This window comes from Carex rostrata, chromosome 20 (assembly GCF_964058835.1).
Source record: "Carex rostrata chromosome 20, lpCarRost1.2, whole genome shotgun sequence".
Taxonomy (NCBI): Eukaryota; Viridiplantae; Streptophyta; class Magnoliopsida; order Poales; family Cyperaceae; genus Carex; species Carex rostrata.
In genome coordinates, this window is record NC_135937.1 from 1,333,778 (window position 1) to 1,352,194 (window position 18,417).

Genomic DNA, 18,417 nt, shown 5'->3' on the forward strand with positions numbered 1-18,417 from the left:
AAGTGGGACAAAGTATCAAGGATTTAGAGTCAAGCTCAAGTCAAAAAGCACAAACATCAAAAGCACTAAACCAATTCGGATATTGGTACGAACAGCTCACTGGTAGAAAGTCGTCCCAGTAGTTTCACAATTTGGTCAAACCGAAGCCATCATTTCGAAAGAAGAGAAGTGATCAAGATTCACAATTTAATATCGTTGGCCCGTTGGCCCAATTTAACAAATCATACGACTCAAGGCAAAAATTGGCCTTGATTTAAGCCACTATATTTTATGGTAGAAATGAAAATAAAAGGCAAACAGGTTCAGCACATTCATACAAAATACAAAAGGGTATCAACTGAATAACACTTCAGATTCAAATGTTCTCGAGGCCCTTGAAGTCGTTGCTTAGAGATTCTTAAAATTTACAGAATTCGTAATCAAGTTTCTGTCAGATCAACATTTTGGAGAAGCTGTATCAGTAAGTTTCAAAGTGGGTCAGGGCAAGCATTGATCACACGACAATCAATACACCACATTGGAGATGAACCGAAGAAGGGTGTTACACCGTAATGATGTCAGAGGCCCTGCTGTGAGGTAAAAAATAGTCAACGTATGGAATATCAGAGCAAGTGGATCGGGTAAGAGCGCAGTCATCTTCCTTGTTGAGTCCACACGGGCTATAGCCAGGCTCTTATCAGGGCAAGTGGATCGGGAAAGAGAATAGTCATCTCCTTTATTGAGCGGTTCTATGACTAATTTGGTACCAAAGTCATAGTAGATGGGAAGGATATACGTCAGTACAACCATAGGCTAAAAAATTGATCTTGTGCAACTGGAGACTGTTATCTCCTTTGTTAGACAGTATTGCATATTGTAAAGGAGGAGCCACTGAAGAGGAGGTGATCGAGGCAACTAAAGATTCAAAATGATGGTCAGGGAGAGAGGGATTCAACTCTCAGGGGGTCAGAAACAGAGAATTGCAAACCGATCAGATTTTTAATAGGAATTCAAGAGTATTTTTGTCCTTTATTATTTTATCTAGAGATTTAATTATGATGAACTTGAGAATTATAATGTAATGGGCAAATAAGAAATAAAAGAAGAAGTTAAAGGACAATTGGCTAGGAAAATGTCCTAGAGTTGTTATATCCAAAGGTCGAGAGTTTGATTCCCCCTCACGAACCTTGGTAGCTACTATCAAGTTTTTAAAAAAAAAATTGAAGAACTCTTTGAGGATACATAAGAAATTAACCTTTTTTTTTAAGAGAAATGTTTTGGTACTCCGAGCCATCATATCCAAGCGCGTCCCTCAAGTAGTTTAACAGAAAAAACTTTTAATATTGTCTAACTTCCATTTTCAGCGCGAATATCAAAACATTTAAAACTATGTTTATAACATTTTACAATGCTACTTGTAAGCATGTAAACCTCTGACTGAAAGCATTAAAATTCTAAGTCTGCATAGTTTTAACTCCTAATTACTTGTCTTCAAGCCAAAAAGAGAAAGATTCATTTCACCCACTCTTTTTTATTTTTTCCCTGATCATTATAATTTATTTTTCCAATGATCCGTGATGAATTTTACGAATCTAAAAATACGAACGTTTTATATTCGATTTTATCTTTCAAATGAGATCCATGAAGAAATACTTTTGAGTAATTTTAAAGTCATTTGTTTTTTTTTTAAAGTAAAACTCATTAGCGCTTTAAATTTTCAAGTTTTTAAATCTCAGTCTACAACCATTAAAATTTTCAAGGCTTTGTACATGAGGTTTATATGCTTTTAAATGTTATTGTTGAGGTTTTAATTCTTTGTACATGAGGTTTATATGTTTTGTAAATGCAGTGTTATTGTTGAGGTTTATATGCTTTGAAATATTATTGTTGAGGTTTTAATTCTTTGTAGATGAGGTTTATATGTTTTATTCTAGAGATTTAAAGTGTTATTAATGAGGTTTATATGCTTGTAAATAGAGGTTTAAATTATTGGATCCTGATAACAATCTCCGCAGTCTCAACCCCGCAAAAAACCCCGCACTAACTGCCAAAAAAGTCATGGGGGGACCGCTCAATCATTAATACTCCGCAGAAACTGTTAATATTTAACTTGAAGCATCAAAGTATTTATCCTGAATTTGCAAATTATTAATCTCTATGCAATGATCTCTATTTATGACTGAACAAATCAATCCATTAATTGTCCCCTCACAAAATTTCTTTTTTTTTTAATTGTCCCCGCACAACTGGGGACCATTAAATAAACAATCCCCTCATAAATACTTATCAGTTATCCCCGCACAATTTTTTTTTTTTTTGGATTGTCCCCGCACAACTAGGGACCATTAAATAAACAATTCCCTCACCCAATGATAAATATTTCTCAGACATAATGATAAATACTTTATGCTACATGGATAAATACTTTATGTTACATGGATAAAAACTTCTCAGACATAATTGCAACTTTCAGTAAAACATCAATAAATAAATATTTTTCAGACATAATGATAAATATTTTATGTTACATGGATAAATACTTCTCAGACATAATTGCAACTTACAGCAAAATATTTCTCAGGCATAATGATAAATATTTTATGTTACATAGATTAATACGTCTCAGACATAATTACAACTTACAGTAAAACGTCTGTGACAATGATAAATACTTCTCAGATATAATGGTAAATACTTGTCAGAACAATGATAAATATTTTCTTAAACTTGTCAATAAGTAATGTTTAATCAAATCAAAGTATTAATATGTCAGGGACAATGATAAATACTTCTCAGATATAAGGATAAATACTTGTCAGAACAATGATAAATACTTTCTTGAACATCAATAAACAGATAAATAATTGTTAGCGGGGATTGTTATTAAAGGAAAGTATAATTAATCCGGGGTTATTAGATGACAGTATAATTAATACGAGGATTGTTAATAAAAGTGCAGTATAATTAATGCAGGGATTGTTATTAATTCACAGCAATTAATGCGGGGATAAATAAAAATTCTTAGCAGAATTAGTGGGGGGATGAAAGGCAGTTAAGGAAGTTAATTTGGAGAGAGAGAGTGCGGGGATAAATGGGGAGACAGGGGTGGGGGGATTAGTATAATTATTCTAAATTATTTTGAAGTAAAATTAAAAAAAAAAAACTGAAAGTCACAAAGATTTAAACTGGTAAAAAAAATTACGACACAAATATAACTCGAAAGTTATTCTTCATGGATCTCATTTGAAAGAGAAAATCGGATAAAAAACGTTCATATTTTTAGATTCGCAAAATTCATCACTGATCGTCGAGAAAATGGATGAGAATGATCAGAGAAAAATAAAAAAAAAGTGGGTGAAAGGAATCTTTCCGGTTTTTGCTTGAAAACAAAAGTAGTTAGGACTTAAGAGTTAAAACTATACAGATTTAGAATTTTAATGCTCGCAGATAGATGTTTAAATGCTTGCGAGTAGCATTATAAAATGTGATAAACAACGCTTTAAATGCTTGGATATTAGCGCTGCAAATGGAAGTTAGATAACATTGGAAGTTTTTTCTGTTAAACTACTCGGGGGACACGTTCGGGGATTTTATTTGAGGTACAATTATCAGGCTCTTTTTAAAAAAAAATAGTTAAATGTGAAGTTATCTAATTATTTAATATTTATAAATAATTTTTTTTTCAGAATTTTAAATCTGCGATGTTTTATATAAAAAATGTTATTTTTGTCAATAGATTCAGACTAATTGCTAATTTAAAAGAATGAAGTTTTTTGTTTTATTTTACTTTTTAAACTTCATGTTTTACTCAAGGTTCTAAATAGCGATTATAGCGGCATAGCGTGGAGACAAAAAAAAAAGCTATTGCGAATAGCGTAGCTATAGCGGAAGCTATCACACATAGCGATTTTCCATTTTCAAACTTTATATTCTATATTTCTACTAATTATCAACATAATCAATATTAGAAAATTAATGTAACAACTAAATGACAACTAATCTAAGTCTATACTTTTTATCAATTACGCAAATAAGAAGGAAAAAAAAAATCTAAAAGTAACATTATTTAATAGTTTATACTTCATAGTATTACATATTATAATAGACAAAGAGTAATTAATTTTATAAGGTAAGTGAAGTCAATATACATATTTAAACATTTTATAATTATAATAATAATCAAAATCAGCTTTCAATTGAAACGAACGATAATAATTTTACAAATGAATACTACAAAAAGAGTAATCAAAATGAAGAATTAGTATTTGAATATTTCTCGATATAGAATGATAGAGTAAATCACAAATAAAAATGAGAAAAGGTTTCTGTCCACTGAGTTTTGTCCACCATCTGTCCACAAGCTTTATCCACTTGCCTTTAATAGCGATGGTCCCCACCTTCAACGGATATTCAAATCATTCGCCTATTTAAACCTTCCCGATCAGATCATGGGTTACCTTTTTTTTAATCTCATTTCTCAAACCGTCTTCCCGATCGTGATTTCTACGGAGCTAGTCGATAACTCAAATGAAATTCAAAAAAGTTAAGCCGAGGAGCTTTTTGTTTCGTTCGCGAATCGCCTATTCAAATCCAAATGAAATTCTCGATCGCGAATCTCATTTTTGTTTCGTTCGCGTGTCTTAGTCGCAGGAACTGAGGAGATATTCACCAATAGTGAGCTGGTTCGATTTGCTTCAATCAAGTATCTCTGATCAGGGTCACAAGGGCTTCGATTAACCTAGTTCGATTTGCTTCAATCAAGCCCTTCGCTCTTCATTTGTCTCTGTCCTTCATTTGCTTCAATCAACTACTGGTTCGATTTCGGCTCGCTACTCCGAACAGTGAATGCATTGTTTCAAGCTTTGGTAAGAAATATTGTACATTTCTGATTCATTTTTCCTTTGCAATGTCGATTTTAATTGAGATTACTGACTCTATCTCGTTTTTTATACATGATCGCAATGGAACCTTCAATCATGGAGCGCGATCGAATAGAAGTTGTTTTTGTTGAAGAGCGCGGCAAAATTCAAATCTAGTAAGTCATTTCTATTGAATTTGTTGTTTTTGTTGTATGCAGTAATAGATCTAGCATTTCAAATAAAATCTGGAGGAAAGAGATGATAGAGAGGCGATATGGAGTATTGATCTGTTAATTTTACTGTATTATCCCGTTAATTTTATAGTATTCATCCTGTAATTTTACAGTATTTATCTTGTGAAAATCTGGAGGAAATAGATGATAGAGAGGCGATATGGAGTATTAATCTGTTAATTTTACAGTATTGCCTTGTTAATTTTACAGTATTCATCTTGTTATTTTACAGTATTTATCTTGTGGAAATCTGAAAGAAAGAAATAATTTGTTAATTTTACAGTATTTATCTTGTAATTTTATAGTATTCATCTTGTAATTTTACAGTATTCATCTTGTAAAAATATGAAGGAAAGAGATGATAGAGAGGCTTCTTACTCATCCGAACAATGAACATAAGAGGTTTCTAATGTAAAATTTATTTGTCCATAGTTTTTTTTGTTGCTATTATGCTATTCTGAATGTTGCGGTGAATATTTTTATCTTGTGTTGAACAGATGTTGTTTGTGGTGAACATATGTTGTTTTGTGATGAACAGATTTTTTGTGTGATGATGGATGTATATATAGATTTAGCAATTTTAGAGTATACATGATATTATTTTATGGTTTATATTTTGAAATTTTACAGTATACATGATTCTTTGTAGGTTGTAGTTTAAACTGAAATGTAGCATTTGTTACATTTTTATCTTACAGTATAGATGGTATTATTTTATGGTTTAGTTTTAAAAATTTTACAGTATACAAGATTCAATTGAAAATTTACAGTATTATGTGAAAATTTTACAGTATACAAGATTCAATTGAAAATTTATAGTATTATTTGAAAATTTTACAGTATACAAGATTCAATTTTACAGTATATATTTTACAGTATACAAGATATAATTGAAAATTCTACTGTATACAATATTCAATTTTACAGTTCTGCTGATTCAATTTTACAATATACAAGATTCAATTGTAAATTTTACTGTGTAGAAGATTCAATTTTATAGTATACAAGATTCAATTGAAAATTTTACTGTATACAAGATTCAATTTCACAGTATACAAGATTCAATTTTACAGTATACAAGATTCAACCCAGTGCGGACGCTAATAATTAACTCTAACTGCCAATAACCGCTAATAACTAATTGCCAATAACTTCCTATAACTGTAATTTCTGAAAGTACAGTTTGAAAGTACATTTATTTTGTCATGTTGTGCAAGTTGCAATCTTTTTCTAACTATCATGGGACCACTTCAAATAGTTGCTGGATGTTTTGTGATTAACTGATATGTTTTATGTGATATATTGTACAATTATACAGCATGTAGAAGTAATTTTACAGTATTCGTGCAAGTCAAAGCTGTGGACAAATGGTGGATAAAAGGCTGTGGACAATTAGACGTTTCCAATAAAAATAGAAGCATATAGTTTGGTTTAGTATACTTATCGTAGAAGACCATGTAGCATTAGAAATAAGAATAGAAGTACAGAAGTCCATATACATTGCAAAAAAAAAAACCATGTAGCATAGCGGTAGCTATAGCGGGTCTCATATAGCGGTAATAGCGGTCAGCTATTATAGCTATAGCGGTCGTAGCTAAGTTAGCGCAATTTTATCTCATAGCTTAGCGTTTATGGTCCGAAAAAGCTATAGCGCCGCTATAGCTAGCTATTTAGAACCCTGGTTTTACTTCTCTCATATTTTATATTTGGTTTGGATACTGAGAATAAAATAGTGAGAAATAAATATTTGTTTATAGCAGTGAAATATACCAACGGAATCGGTACAAGTAAACTAATATGTCTAAAAAGATAAATAATTAAGTTGAATTATATTTTTTTACTTGTGCGGAGTAAGATTTTACTCTTAATTTACGATGTTAATTAGTGTTTTATTTTGCCAAAGAAAAGTAATGATTTTTTTTAATAAATATAAGAATCCCTCCACTCCAGTCTCTCCTCTGTCTCTCAAGAATATTGGAGAAAAGTTATATTATGATCTCACTAATTATATGATCCTCTTTTTTTCAATCATGCACTCATTTCCACATAGGGGTGGCAACGAACCGAACTGAACCGAACTTACCTTAGGTTTGAGTTTGGTTTGAATTAATTTCAAACCGAACCTGATTTGATTCGTTTCGAACCGAACTCATTTCGAATCGAATCACGAACTAAATTATTTTTTAGCAGCCCTAGTTATACCGGTAGTTTATACATTAATTTTTCCTCGCGGAACAAAATTCACATGACTTCCTTTTACCGGTATGAACTATGAAATGAGTGTTTTTAAGTTGAAAAATTGTTCATGAAAAAATACATCAGAGACGGTTTTCCTGGTATGAACTGTGAGAGACGACCGAAGAGAGAGGGGAGACAGTCATCTAGGCCGGAGAGAGGAGTGACAGCTGGAGAGACAGCTAGTCGCCGAGAGCGTCGGCTAGATTTTAGAGCTAGAGGGAGAGTGAGTTAGGGAGAGGTGGAGAGAGAACTAGGTTATTGAGATTTAAGAGCGAGGGAGTGTCGGCTAAGTTAAATTATGACTCTCTATCTTGGATTTTAATTTCATCAAGTAAATGGACGACCGATGTTATTATGAGATTCGAACCATAAAAGTAACCGAACCCATTTCGATCGAACCAGGCTAGGTTTGAGTTTGGTTTGAATTAATTTCGAACCGAACCTGGTTTGGTTCGTTTCAATTCGAACCCATTTCGAATCGAATTAAACTCGAATCAAATCCGAATCAAACCGAATCGAATCACGAACTACGAATTTTTTTGCCAGCCCTATTTCCGCATCAACATTCATAGATAAAATTACTTGGAATATAAGATATTATTACTTGAAAAATAAGATATTAATACTTTGATGTGTAACTTGCTATGATTATTTCTTTTCCGATTTTCCAATGATGTCCTCGTCAACCTTCTTCTAATGAAGCAGTGAGAACCCTGTATCCTCGTATCAACCTTCTCTAATAGTCTCTCCATGCCACGTCAATCTTCCTCTAACAAAAATAATTATCCTTATTGGAATAAATACTTGAGTACATATGTATAAATACTTTCAAAATAAGATATTAATACTTGATATGTAACTTGATATGATCGAACGTCCAAATATTAAACTTTGTACAATATATATGCATATAAATATTTCAGTGCATAAGTATAAATGCTTGTCATACTTGATATTAATACTTTAAGACGTCAACCAATGCTATATGTAAAAAAATATCAAGTTGTGCGGTCTCCGCAGATAGTTATGACAATATTAATATTTTTAGAAATGTGTATGGTCCCCTCCTCATTTAGTTTGAGTGGTTTCCCACATATAACTAAAAAATTAATATTTTATAATTTTATTATATAACTAATTTATTGAGCTACTTAAATCGAAATTTAAAATGTATACGATAAATTTTTGAGGTCGTAGTACTCAAACCTTACTCAATTAGTAAACAAACGATGCAAACTTTGATCATTATTTAAGTGTCGACTTTCAGTTTACATGAAACATAACTCAAATGTTGATTTTCATTTTTGCTTTAGTTTTTTTTTCTGAAGAGTTAGTTAGTTGTTAATAGCTTTCACTTATAGCTAACTAATTTTAAGTACTCAATACCAAAATGAAGTGTGTAGCGCTGCAATTTAGCTAAAAACTGTTCTGATTACAGCGATTTTTCTTATTTCAAATCAGGTGGTTCGAAAATGACCAAGTAGTATTCAATTGAAGCAATTGAAGCCCAGTAGCACGCACTAGAAAAGGCTTTATTTTTTTTGAAGGTTTAGAAAATTTTTATTTTAGGCCTAAATTTTTATGTTATAAACTTTACATTTATTAAGTAAGATCCTCGCAAACGAAAAAAATTTGGACAGGATTAAACTCAACTTAAGTTGATAATGTTCAAATCCTAGCAAGTGACAACCACACATAAAATATAATTTTATAAATGATTAACGAATTATGTACAAATTTTGACATCTATAGAATTGATTATTTTGATCATCAGGCCATCATAATCCACATCGACACCTGATACTCCGCAATACACATCAAAATTCGTGCAGGCGAAGCTTACATCATGGGTTACTGGGATGAATATCATTTTTCGAAAATATGTTCTTCCACTGGCTATGGTCTTGTTACTTGTTAGGTTCAACTAACTGAGAATATGCATTTTATAATTTTATTCATCCTTTTCTACTTCTTGGGCTAAAACCAAATTAATCGACAGGTAGGGATCACCCAACCGAACCAGAGATCTTGCCGGGTCAGGCTGGGGTGTGTACCGTGTGGTATGGGTCAAGAGTGTCATGATGAATACCAGAAATTTTTAAGATATAACATATTTATTTTTTGAAATTAATTTTTAAGATATAACATATTTATTTTTTGAAATTAATTTTTAAGATATAACATATTTATTTTTTGAAATTAAGTCAGCAAGGACGGATTTACAGCCAACTCAAAAACTACCTAGTCATCCTCGTAATTTTAAAAATGTAGTTATGTATATTAAAATTTAATTTTTTTTTATATAGTTTAACCTCTTATAAAATTCTCTTGTAATATGCTAAATCCATACTTTTAGCTTAGTAGTAGACTTTTACTTTGTGGTTGAAAAAACTTGCATTTAAATTCTTGACTGTCACACATAATGTATTTTATATTTCAACTTTTTCAATCTATTTTTTTTTAGTTTTGTCCCTAGGCTTAGGGGTGTTCACAGGGTCCGGTTTAATTGGTTTAAAATCAAATCGAGACAGTTCGGTTTTTCCAGTGATTTGTTCGATTCATTTCTTAGAACTGGTTTAATAGTTCAGTGCGGTTCAGTTTACAAATTTTGAAAACCGGTTAGATTGAACCGATCAAAATTTTAAATATGGCCCCCATCGAACCAAACATTTAAATTTTTTTCAAAAACTACGATATAATGTATATTGCCTGGTACGACCGAATCAAACAAATTAACCGATTAGACCGACTCAAACAAATTTTTTACATCCATCTTAAAGGAAATAACAAAAATAACAAAAAATGTTTAATTTTATGATTCATTTTCTTATTTCAGTTCAACCAAACAAACCAAAATTTAATTCGTTTGTTCAGTCCGATTTTAATTCGGTTGATAAGTTATTTTAATTTATTCGGTTATATTTAAAAAAAAGAATTAAAATTTGATTTACTTATTTTGTTTTGATTTTAATCTAACTGAACCGATAAACAACCCAATGACTGACCCTGTAACTCGGACGACGTATCTAAAGAGGATCCAGTTGTGGAGCGAGATAATGATTAAGATATTAAGGTTATTACGAGAGGATTAGAATATTATATTAGTTTAGAGAATTTTATTAGAATAAAATAATAGATTTAAGAATTAGAGTCATTTGACCCATTGTAAATACGTTTTTTTTTTATCAAATATAATTGTTAGGAGGTATTTAAAGCTTCTAACCATAAAAAAAACTCGGACGGCGTATCTAAATAAAATGGTTCTCCTAATGTACTTACAATTGGCCTTTTGTATATACATGCAAAAGTTTTATTCCTCGTGAAAAATTTTACTATAAAAAATTGTCAAATTAATCACCTGTTTCATATTTCGAGCTGCTCAAATTAATAAGTTCGGTTTCATTTTCATCTGTTAACGATTAAAGCTGGCGTCACAATAATTGTAAGCTTGAAATTTTCCTCATAAGCTTTCTTGTAATATAATTTTTTCCTCCTAAAGCAAAAATAGTTTAGGTGTCTCTAACAAACTCATCTTGGTACGAAAAATGTGCAAACCCAAACCCTTCAAATTGATTTCTGATGCTCACAAGAAAAATAGTTATAGCACAGAAAGAAATCTCAACTTTTTATGGGAAAGCTACACTGCATCCAAACAACTAATGCACCTTAACCTCTTCTATATATAATCTCAACAATAAAATTGCTTCTACCATCACTGTTTCTTCCCTTTTTGCTCCAGATCAAATGGAAATTGAGAATGGAACCAAGTCTGATTTAGTATTAGATTCAAAATTTGCACAAATTAAAGCGAAGTTAGTAAAGCAACTGCCACTAACACTGAGATGGTTAGCATTGATGTTGACAACAACAGCTGCCATCGGCATGGGATTAAACAAGCAGAGAAAAACCGCAGTCGTCGCAATTGTTGGAACAAAACCTATTTCTCAGACCTTCACTGCAGAATTCCAGCAGACTACGGCATTTGTGTAATAATTAATTAATTAATTATTAATTATTTAATTTGCATATTTTTCATTTAGTTTATTTGATGTTGTTTTCTGGAATTCTTTTTGTGTGTATTAACACAAGGTAACTATGAAATGTCCCATGTTCAATATAATAATGTCAAGAAATCAAAACAAAAAATGACTACAGAAAAATTCAAATATTAGAATTGCATTTTACTGAAGTTTCAATAAGGCTCAATTGAGACAATGTGCCTTACTTTAATGAATAACCAGTAGGCCTGCTACCACGCCTTTTCTTTTCTTCTTATATGCGGATGTCTGTTCAATTTTGGGCCGGCTATTCACTAGCATTCTTTTCTCCAAAATTAAAGATAGAAAAGTTCCCCTTTGTATGATAAACTGAAAATAGTTTTTAAACAGATAAACTGATAATAAATGAGAGTTAAATTAATTTCAGGTACTTTGTGGTAGCCAATGCATTGGCAAGCTTGTACAACATCATGTTTGTGCTGCTGAGGCCTTGTTTCAAAGGAAAGGAGAATAAGCTGTGGATTCACATACTTGATTTGGTAATAATTTTGGCTATTTAACATGTATTCAAGCTTATAATACATATTATTTTATCAAGCTTCAAATTTTATAATAGGACTTACATAGAAAGTAAGGGATGTTGATGAACATTATTAGTTCTGGGGAAAAAAAAGGACTATGTAAAATAATAAAAATATCTTAGCCACGACAATCCATTGAAGAATTTTTACCAAGGGTCCGTTCGGTTTGTTCTTTTCAACTGGCATGGAGCCCTCTTTCTTTTTTACCTTATTTTTTCTTTTGTCGTTGTGTGCCATGTATCTTGACATGGGACCCACAATTAAATGTAATAAGGTCTTGACATGACTTCTATAGAACAAATTTTTGCTCCATCTGTAGCTTTTTTTTGTAGTTTTCTAGCCCATGACAAACCAGAATATAAAATTAGGAAACCAAGAACAAAATAGCCATGACTTTCCAAAAAGCTACAGGCGAACGGGCCCAAAGTAAGAAAAAAAAAAGCAACAAGCGAAATGCCGGATTAAAATAAAGTGCAGGGAGTTAAGTGCATCTTTAACCAGATACAGTTCCTCTTTTATCTTCATGATCAACTTCTGAATTATTTGTCCAAAATAAATTGATCAACTCAATTATAAAGCAAGCGATGTTCTGCACAAATTAATATTCCTTTGATTGTTCAATTACAAAAATGTTGATTGCATTATCCACCCTTTCTAGTTTCTACTATTAGAACAACAAATTGTTTAATGATTCATCTTGCCAAAAACTATTACACAGATGATCATGGTCATAGTAGCAACGGGTGCAGCTGCCGCAACATCGATGGCCGAACTAGGGAAAAACGGGAACGTGCACGCCAGATGGAATCCAATATGCGACAAGTTCGATGCATTTTGCTTGCACGGCGGCATGGCGTTGATCGCGTCGTTTGTCGGAGCCCTTGACCTGCTCCTACTCAGCATTCTCTCTCTAGTCGCTCTCCACAGGAGTGTGCAAGGCCAAGAGCTAGTCAGCTTGAGCGTCTAGTCAGTGTCATGTGACCCCACCCATGCATTTGCACTGTGGGGGGACAATTGGGGGTCTTTTGCATATTGTATTGGCTTAGGCTTTCATAGGCTAAGCTTACGGGCCATGTATTTTTTTGTCATTTATGCTGGTTGTGTTTTATTTAGGGGTGTTCAAACGTCCGGTTTGTTTGGTTTTCAACAGTACTATTTTTTTTTAATTTAAATGGATCAGTTTGGTAGGATTTTTAAATTATTTTGGTTTAAATGGATCGGTTCGGTTGAATTTTAAATTATTTAAATTTAAATGGATCGGTTAAGTATAGACTTTTCACAATCGACTAAACTGAACTGACTGAATTATAATGGTTCAAGTATAATTTATATTTTGTTTGGTTCAATCATCTCTTCCTTTCTTTTATTTTGATTTGAATATTTTAGAACATCTATATATTTTGTATGTAATTAAACAATGTGTGTATTGTTATCTTGATATTTATTTATATGAAATTACTATTGTATTGGTGTAGGTATTGAGTTTTGACTGGTTGGAATTTAATTTCTCTTATTCGGTTTAACCGAACAAATCGAAATTTAATCCGGTTTAAATTGTTCAGTTATTATTTGATTGATTGTATTAGAATTTCAAAAACCAAAAAAAATAGTTTGGTTATTTTTTTACTTTGATTTCAACACCGTTTGAACATTCCTAGTTTTGTTGTCTTTTGCCAGTACAGTATTAATTAAGCTAGTTGGGTTGGTGTGAACTGCGGAGACTGTTGATAGTTTATATATTGTAGTTTAAGGAAACAGTTATGTGTTTGTTTAGCAATATCCATCATAATGTGCAGTTCGCATCCTGTACTTCACTAGATTCGCAATCTCATAATTTGGTTTCTTTTGCTCCTTGGACAGTTGAAGGGTTGGAGGGACCCACACCGATAATAGATACAGGTACACTGTAGGTGCAAGAATGAAATTTTTAAAATGAAAGTAAAGCATTATTCTTTCTATTTTCAGGATAGATGAAAAAAAAAAAAACTTGATACAGTACGGATATTAAAGAACTGGAGAACCTAGATATCTATGTATCTAGCCTAAATAAGCCCAATTAGGTATTTAGGCCCGTGCTGAAATAAGGCAACAAGTAAAAAAAATGGAGGGATGTACAAATGGAATGAAGATGCTTGCCTATTATCTAGGTTACTATGTACATATAAATTCAGAAAATGGTGTCTTCAAAAAGAGAGGCAAGGCTGACATCAACCAAGCGGAGCCCCATGCCGCCGGAATCCGTATCCTCTCGGATATTGCAGAGGATCATTCTCACTTTACGGTTTCAAATTAAATTTCAACTGATTTGATATTCGCGCTGCAATAGGGACAGTATTTTTGGGCTTTGGAATTCGTGCCAAGTTAAAAAGAACGGTTCAGATCTAGTAATTGTAAAAGATTTCCTCATCAGGTATTGGGTAATTATGATTGCTTGAGCCCTTTGTTATATCAGTATATTTAGAGCAGAACTTTTTATTTATAGAAATCACTATAAAATAATATAAAGTATTAGAATGATTGTCCTAAATTTTCATGCATAGACGAAATGGTAAAAATGGATCTGAGTTTTTTTTCGGGCCCAATGTTAGAATTGTTCAGATTCTATGTGGTCAAGTCAAGCAACGTCCGTTGTGTGTGATTAATTTAATAGATTCGAAGTGTGTGGCATCTAAAACGGTACTCATTCTAACATCTTATATTGTTTTATATTAAATTTTATAAGGATGTGTTTGAATGAGGCAAAGAATAGTGCTAATTTGGATTAGCAACTATTTCGAACTACTATATATTCTATGTTTGTGTGTGTTTAAGTTAGCAAAATACACACACACACTGGTTGGTCATGATTGTCAGACTTAGGGTCACTACAATGACTCCAAATCCTCTGCCCCCCTGGGTGCAGGAATTTCCTGCCCCCTCAGACACTGCGTGTGGGGCCGGTCACTGTTAAAGGAGGCCGGTCACTTTTAATTTTTGAACTGGGGGTCACCTCGGACTCACACGCAGTGACTCTGGGGATATGAATTTCCAGCCCCTAGGAGAGCAGAGGATTCGGTTCCCACTACAATACATGGGGTCAATAGGTGGAATAAAGGAGGGACCTTTTTCTGGAAAGACCTGATCAAGCTACTTCCGATGTTCACATGGTCGATTGAATCTGAAGGGGGCATAATTAGGTGGAAATGGGAGACAAATGGCTTATACTCATACAAATCGTTTTATCGGATGGTTATGTCAGGAGGCAAGAAAAGATGGCTGTTCCCTGAAATTTGGTCAATCAAGGCGCCTTTGACAGTGAAGATTTTATGCTATCTATTGTTACAAAACAGAATTCTGACTAGAGACGTTTTACTAAGAAGACATATCAACTGTCCTTCCGATTGTGTTATGTGTAACAACGGTAGTCTCAAAACAGCAATGCACTTGTTCTTTCTGCGCGATTTTGCTAAGCAGGTTTGGGCTAGGCTATTATATACGGCTGGTTTTCTCTCAATTCATCTTGGTCATGATGTAAGATCCACCTGGTCCCATACATGGAAGAGTTTAAAACTAAGGAATGCATTAACTTTTCAATCCTTCTTTGTGTGGTTCGTCAATTACAGTGATGCAAATTTTGGAGGTGGGAAGGATGTGGTCATAGAACTGTGGCAAATAGAATAGTTTAAGTTTCTATTAGTACGGAGGTGGATTTTGCTGTAATTAACTTTTTGATCACCTCCTTTCTAAGTTTCTAAGTTTTGATGTTGGAAATATTTTTCCTGTTCAATAAAATTTCTTGAAGCCTCGGCTAATTATTCAAAAAAAAAGTTAGCAAAAAATAACTATTTTTTGTTTGTTTTTTGTGAATTAGCATGCTATTCTACTAATTCAATTAAAAATTGAATTAATTCACTATTCTCACTAATCCAAGTCTTCTTCCAAATATATCCTAAATAAAAAATTCTACATTTTTAGATATCTCTGAATCAAAGGTTTAAATAACGTTTATCGCGTCATAATAGAACGGCTAAAAAAAAAAAAACACTATGTCCATATTAAACCGCTATAGCACACTATAAGAGCATCTACATCCGTGAAATTCTTGGAGTTTCTAAATAACTGTTAACTAATTTTTAGAAATTTTGTCTCTGAAAGTTTCTAAACTCCCACATTCCTGAAACTAAAATTAGAGTTTCTTAATTGCCACATCAGCAAATAAATTACAAGAAAAAAGAATTTCAACGAATTATTTGGCCAAGTCAGAGTTTATAAACAGTTTCTTATTAAGAAACTTTGGAGCAAAATTACTAAATAAGAAACTCATCTACATCCCTGAAACTGGTTTAGAAACTGCCACATCAGATTAGAAACTCCAAGAGTTTCAGGGATGTAGATGCTCTAACACGCTATAGTGCCGATAACGCCATAGCTTTTATAGTTTAAAAACACTATAGCAGCACTAGCGCTATTTCCTTAGTTAGAATACCTTTTATGATGTTTTTTTAAAGTTTAAATGCTCTTAATCCGACCCGATTCTATTTGACGTATTTTTAGATTCGAGACAATTTAAAACATAATGACTTGAAATTCGACAATAATTCAAAGTGCAATATTTCTGAATTTGACTTTAGATCGAATCCAAACTCTTTTGTACTTGTTTTATGGACATGATCTCTATAGTATTGAAATCGGTCAAATTTGAAGAAACCTACTGGATCCAACCCGGACCCTAACTCGGTCCGACCTGATAATTTCAAATATTTGACCGATCAGAATCAGACCCGATATGACTCGAAATTTGAAACGATCCGAAACTGAATAATTACTTAAAATTTTAATCCGAAAACCGAATCCACAGTCGATCTGATTGCCGCCATAAATTATATAGCATGGTCATGGACGGATCCACATTAGTTCAGATAAAACAGTTATTCCGGCCATTTTTATTAATATCCCTGAAAAAAAAGAAAATTTTAAAAATAACCCTGTTCCTCATTTTTTTTTAAATATGCCCTGACCGCCTGGACCAGGGGCGGCCCAAAACACCAAGTGAGGCGCCCCAGGGCCCGGCGGCCCATACCCCAAGTGAGGCGCCACCCCCTGGGGCGCCCCATTAGTAATTTGGTTTTTTTTTTTTTTTTTTGAGAAATCTTAGTATTTTGATTTGAATAATTTTGTTGAAAAAAGTGTTGGGTTTATGTATATGTGTATGTCAAAAAATAAAATATTATGTATATGTGTATGTGTATGCCAAAAAATATAATATTTGATATATTTACGAAGTGATGTCGTAAATTTTTATAACTTTAATTTTTATTTTTATTTCTTTGGTGAACTATATGTATAATATACACACATACACATACACACATGCACATACACATACACATACACATATACACATACATATATACACATACACATACAAAAAAACTCACACATACACATACACATACACATACACATACACATACACATACACATACACATACACATACACATACACATACATATACATATACATACACACATACACATACACATACACATACACATACACATATACCAAATAAATCAATTCGCATAAGCAAAATAGCAAGTTTATCTGCCACCACGTCTGAATAAACCTAACAAACGACTAGTTCTTCTGGTACCAGTGGCAGGTGCGGCATTACTTGTAGAGGCTTGGCTACTAGATGATTGGCTTACAGGAGGAGGGGGTTGTGTTCTACCGGTTGCTTCAGCGACAACTCTGGCATTTTCTCTTTCGTTGTGTTCGTTTATTGCATCTAAATGTAACAATGCAATTCAGTTAGTAATATAATTAAAGCATAAATAAATTTTGTACAATTCTACGTACCTGCCCTGCGCCTGTCGGAAACAGAACGGCGAGCCCGATTTCCCGACGGTCGCCTACCACCCATCTCGTCCATGGTCATTACAATACGCTTGTGTCTCCTCCTTCCCTTTCTTATCCATCCTTCTGAAGGTAATATTCTATCTCCGACATATGTAGGCCACTCATGCTGATCAGGATAAGAATGGAAAGATCCACCCCAAGTGGAAGCAAGGTAATCGGTACGGTACATGTCAGCAACATAGTGATCCTCACAGTAGTTCCTCACTCGGCATACCGCCATCACGTGACTGCAGGGTATGTGACTTAGCTGGGGTCCTTGGCATGTACAGGTTACCGCCCTGGCATTTCCGAATTTAACCACGTACTTGCAAGCCCTCTTGACAAACGCCATAGTGCCGTCTGGTTTACGGGTGGTAGGAACGTACTCATTTGGATTTTGCACTTCGAATTCTGTTCCATCGTTACCCATCGGGATCACGGTCATGGTTGCACCTTTGTCTCTGTGTCGTCTTAGTTTCTCCTCCACCCTTGTTGAAAATGACTGGTTCATCCTTATTAATTCTGCGGCCTTAGCACGCCGTTCCTGAAACCAGGCATTTAACTTGTAGAATGTGTCCTCTACAACTGCAGCCACAGGCAACATCCGGCTCTGCTTGAATACTGCATTCAGCGACTCGGATCCGTTGGTGG

General features: G+C 33.3%; 2 protein-coding genes across 2 annotated transcripts; one reads left to right on the plus strand and one right to left on the minus strand.

Annotated features, from left to right (window-relative positions):
- Window positions 1-11,022: 11,022 nt before the first annotated feature.
- On the plus strand, window positions 11,023-13,357 carry LOC144572102 (CASP-like protein 1B2). Its single transcript, XM_078321513.1, has 3 exons — window positions 11,023-11,295; window positions 11,735-11,846; window positions 12,607-13,357. The coding sequence occupies exons 1-3, from the start codon at window positions 11,054-11,056 to the stop codon at window positions 12,853-12,855; spliced, it is 603 nt and encodes a 200-aa protein (XP_078177639.1). The 5' UTR covers window positions 11,023-11,053; the 3' UTR covers window positions 12,856-13,357.
- Window positions 13,358-17,468: 4,111 nt separating this feature from the next.
- Window positions 17,469-18,118, minus strand: LOC144572789 (uncharacterized). Its single transcript, XM_078322460.1, has 2 exons — window positions 17,728-18,118; window positions 17,469-17,656 (listed from the first exon to the last, which is right to left on the minus strand). Exons 1-2 carry the CDS (start codon window positions 18,116-18,118, stop codon window positions 17,469-17,471), a joined length of 579 nt encoding a protein of 192 aa, XP_078178586.1.
- Between the last annotated feature and the right edge of the window lie 299 nt (window positions 18,119-18,417).

Excerpts from the sequence above, each read along its gene's own strand:
- LOC144572102 (XM_078321513.1), top strand. The coding sequence starts at position 11,054 with ATGGAAATTGAGAATGGAACCAAGTCTGATTTAGTATTAGATTCAAAA. Across the intron at positions 11,296-11,734 it reads CAGCAGACTACGGCATTTGT|GTACTTTGTGGTAGCCAATG; the intron begins GTAATAATTAAT and ends AATTAATTTCAG. Across the intron at positions 11,847-12,606 it reads GGATTCACATACTTGATTTG|ATGATCATGGTCATAGTAGC; the intron begins GTAATAATTTTG and ends ACTATTACACAG.
- LOC144572789 (XM_078322460.1), bottom strand. The coding sequence starts at position 18,118 with ATGGCGTTTGTCAAGAGGGCTTGCAAGTACGTGGTTAAATTCGGAAAT. Across the intron at positions 17,657-17,727 it reads TTCCGACAGGCGCAGGGCAG|ATGCAATAAACGAACACAAC; the intron begins GTACGTAGAATT and ends TGTTACATTTAG.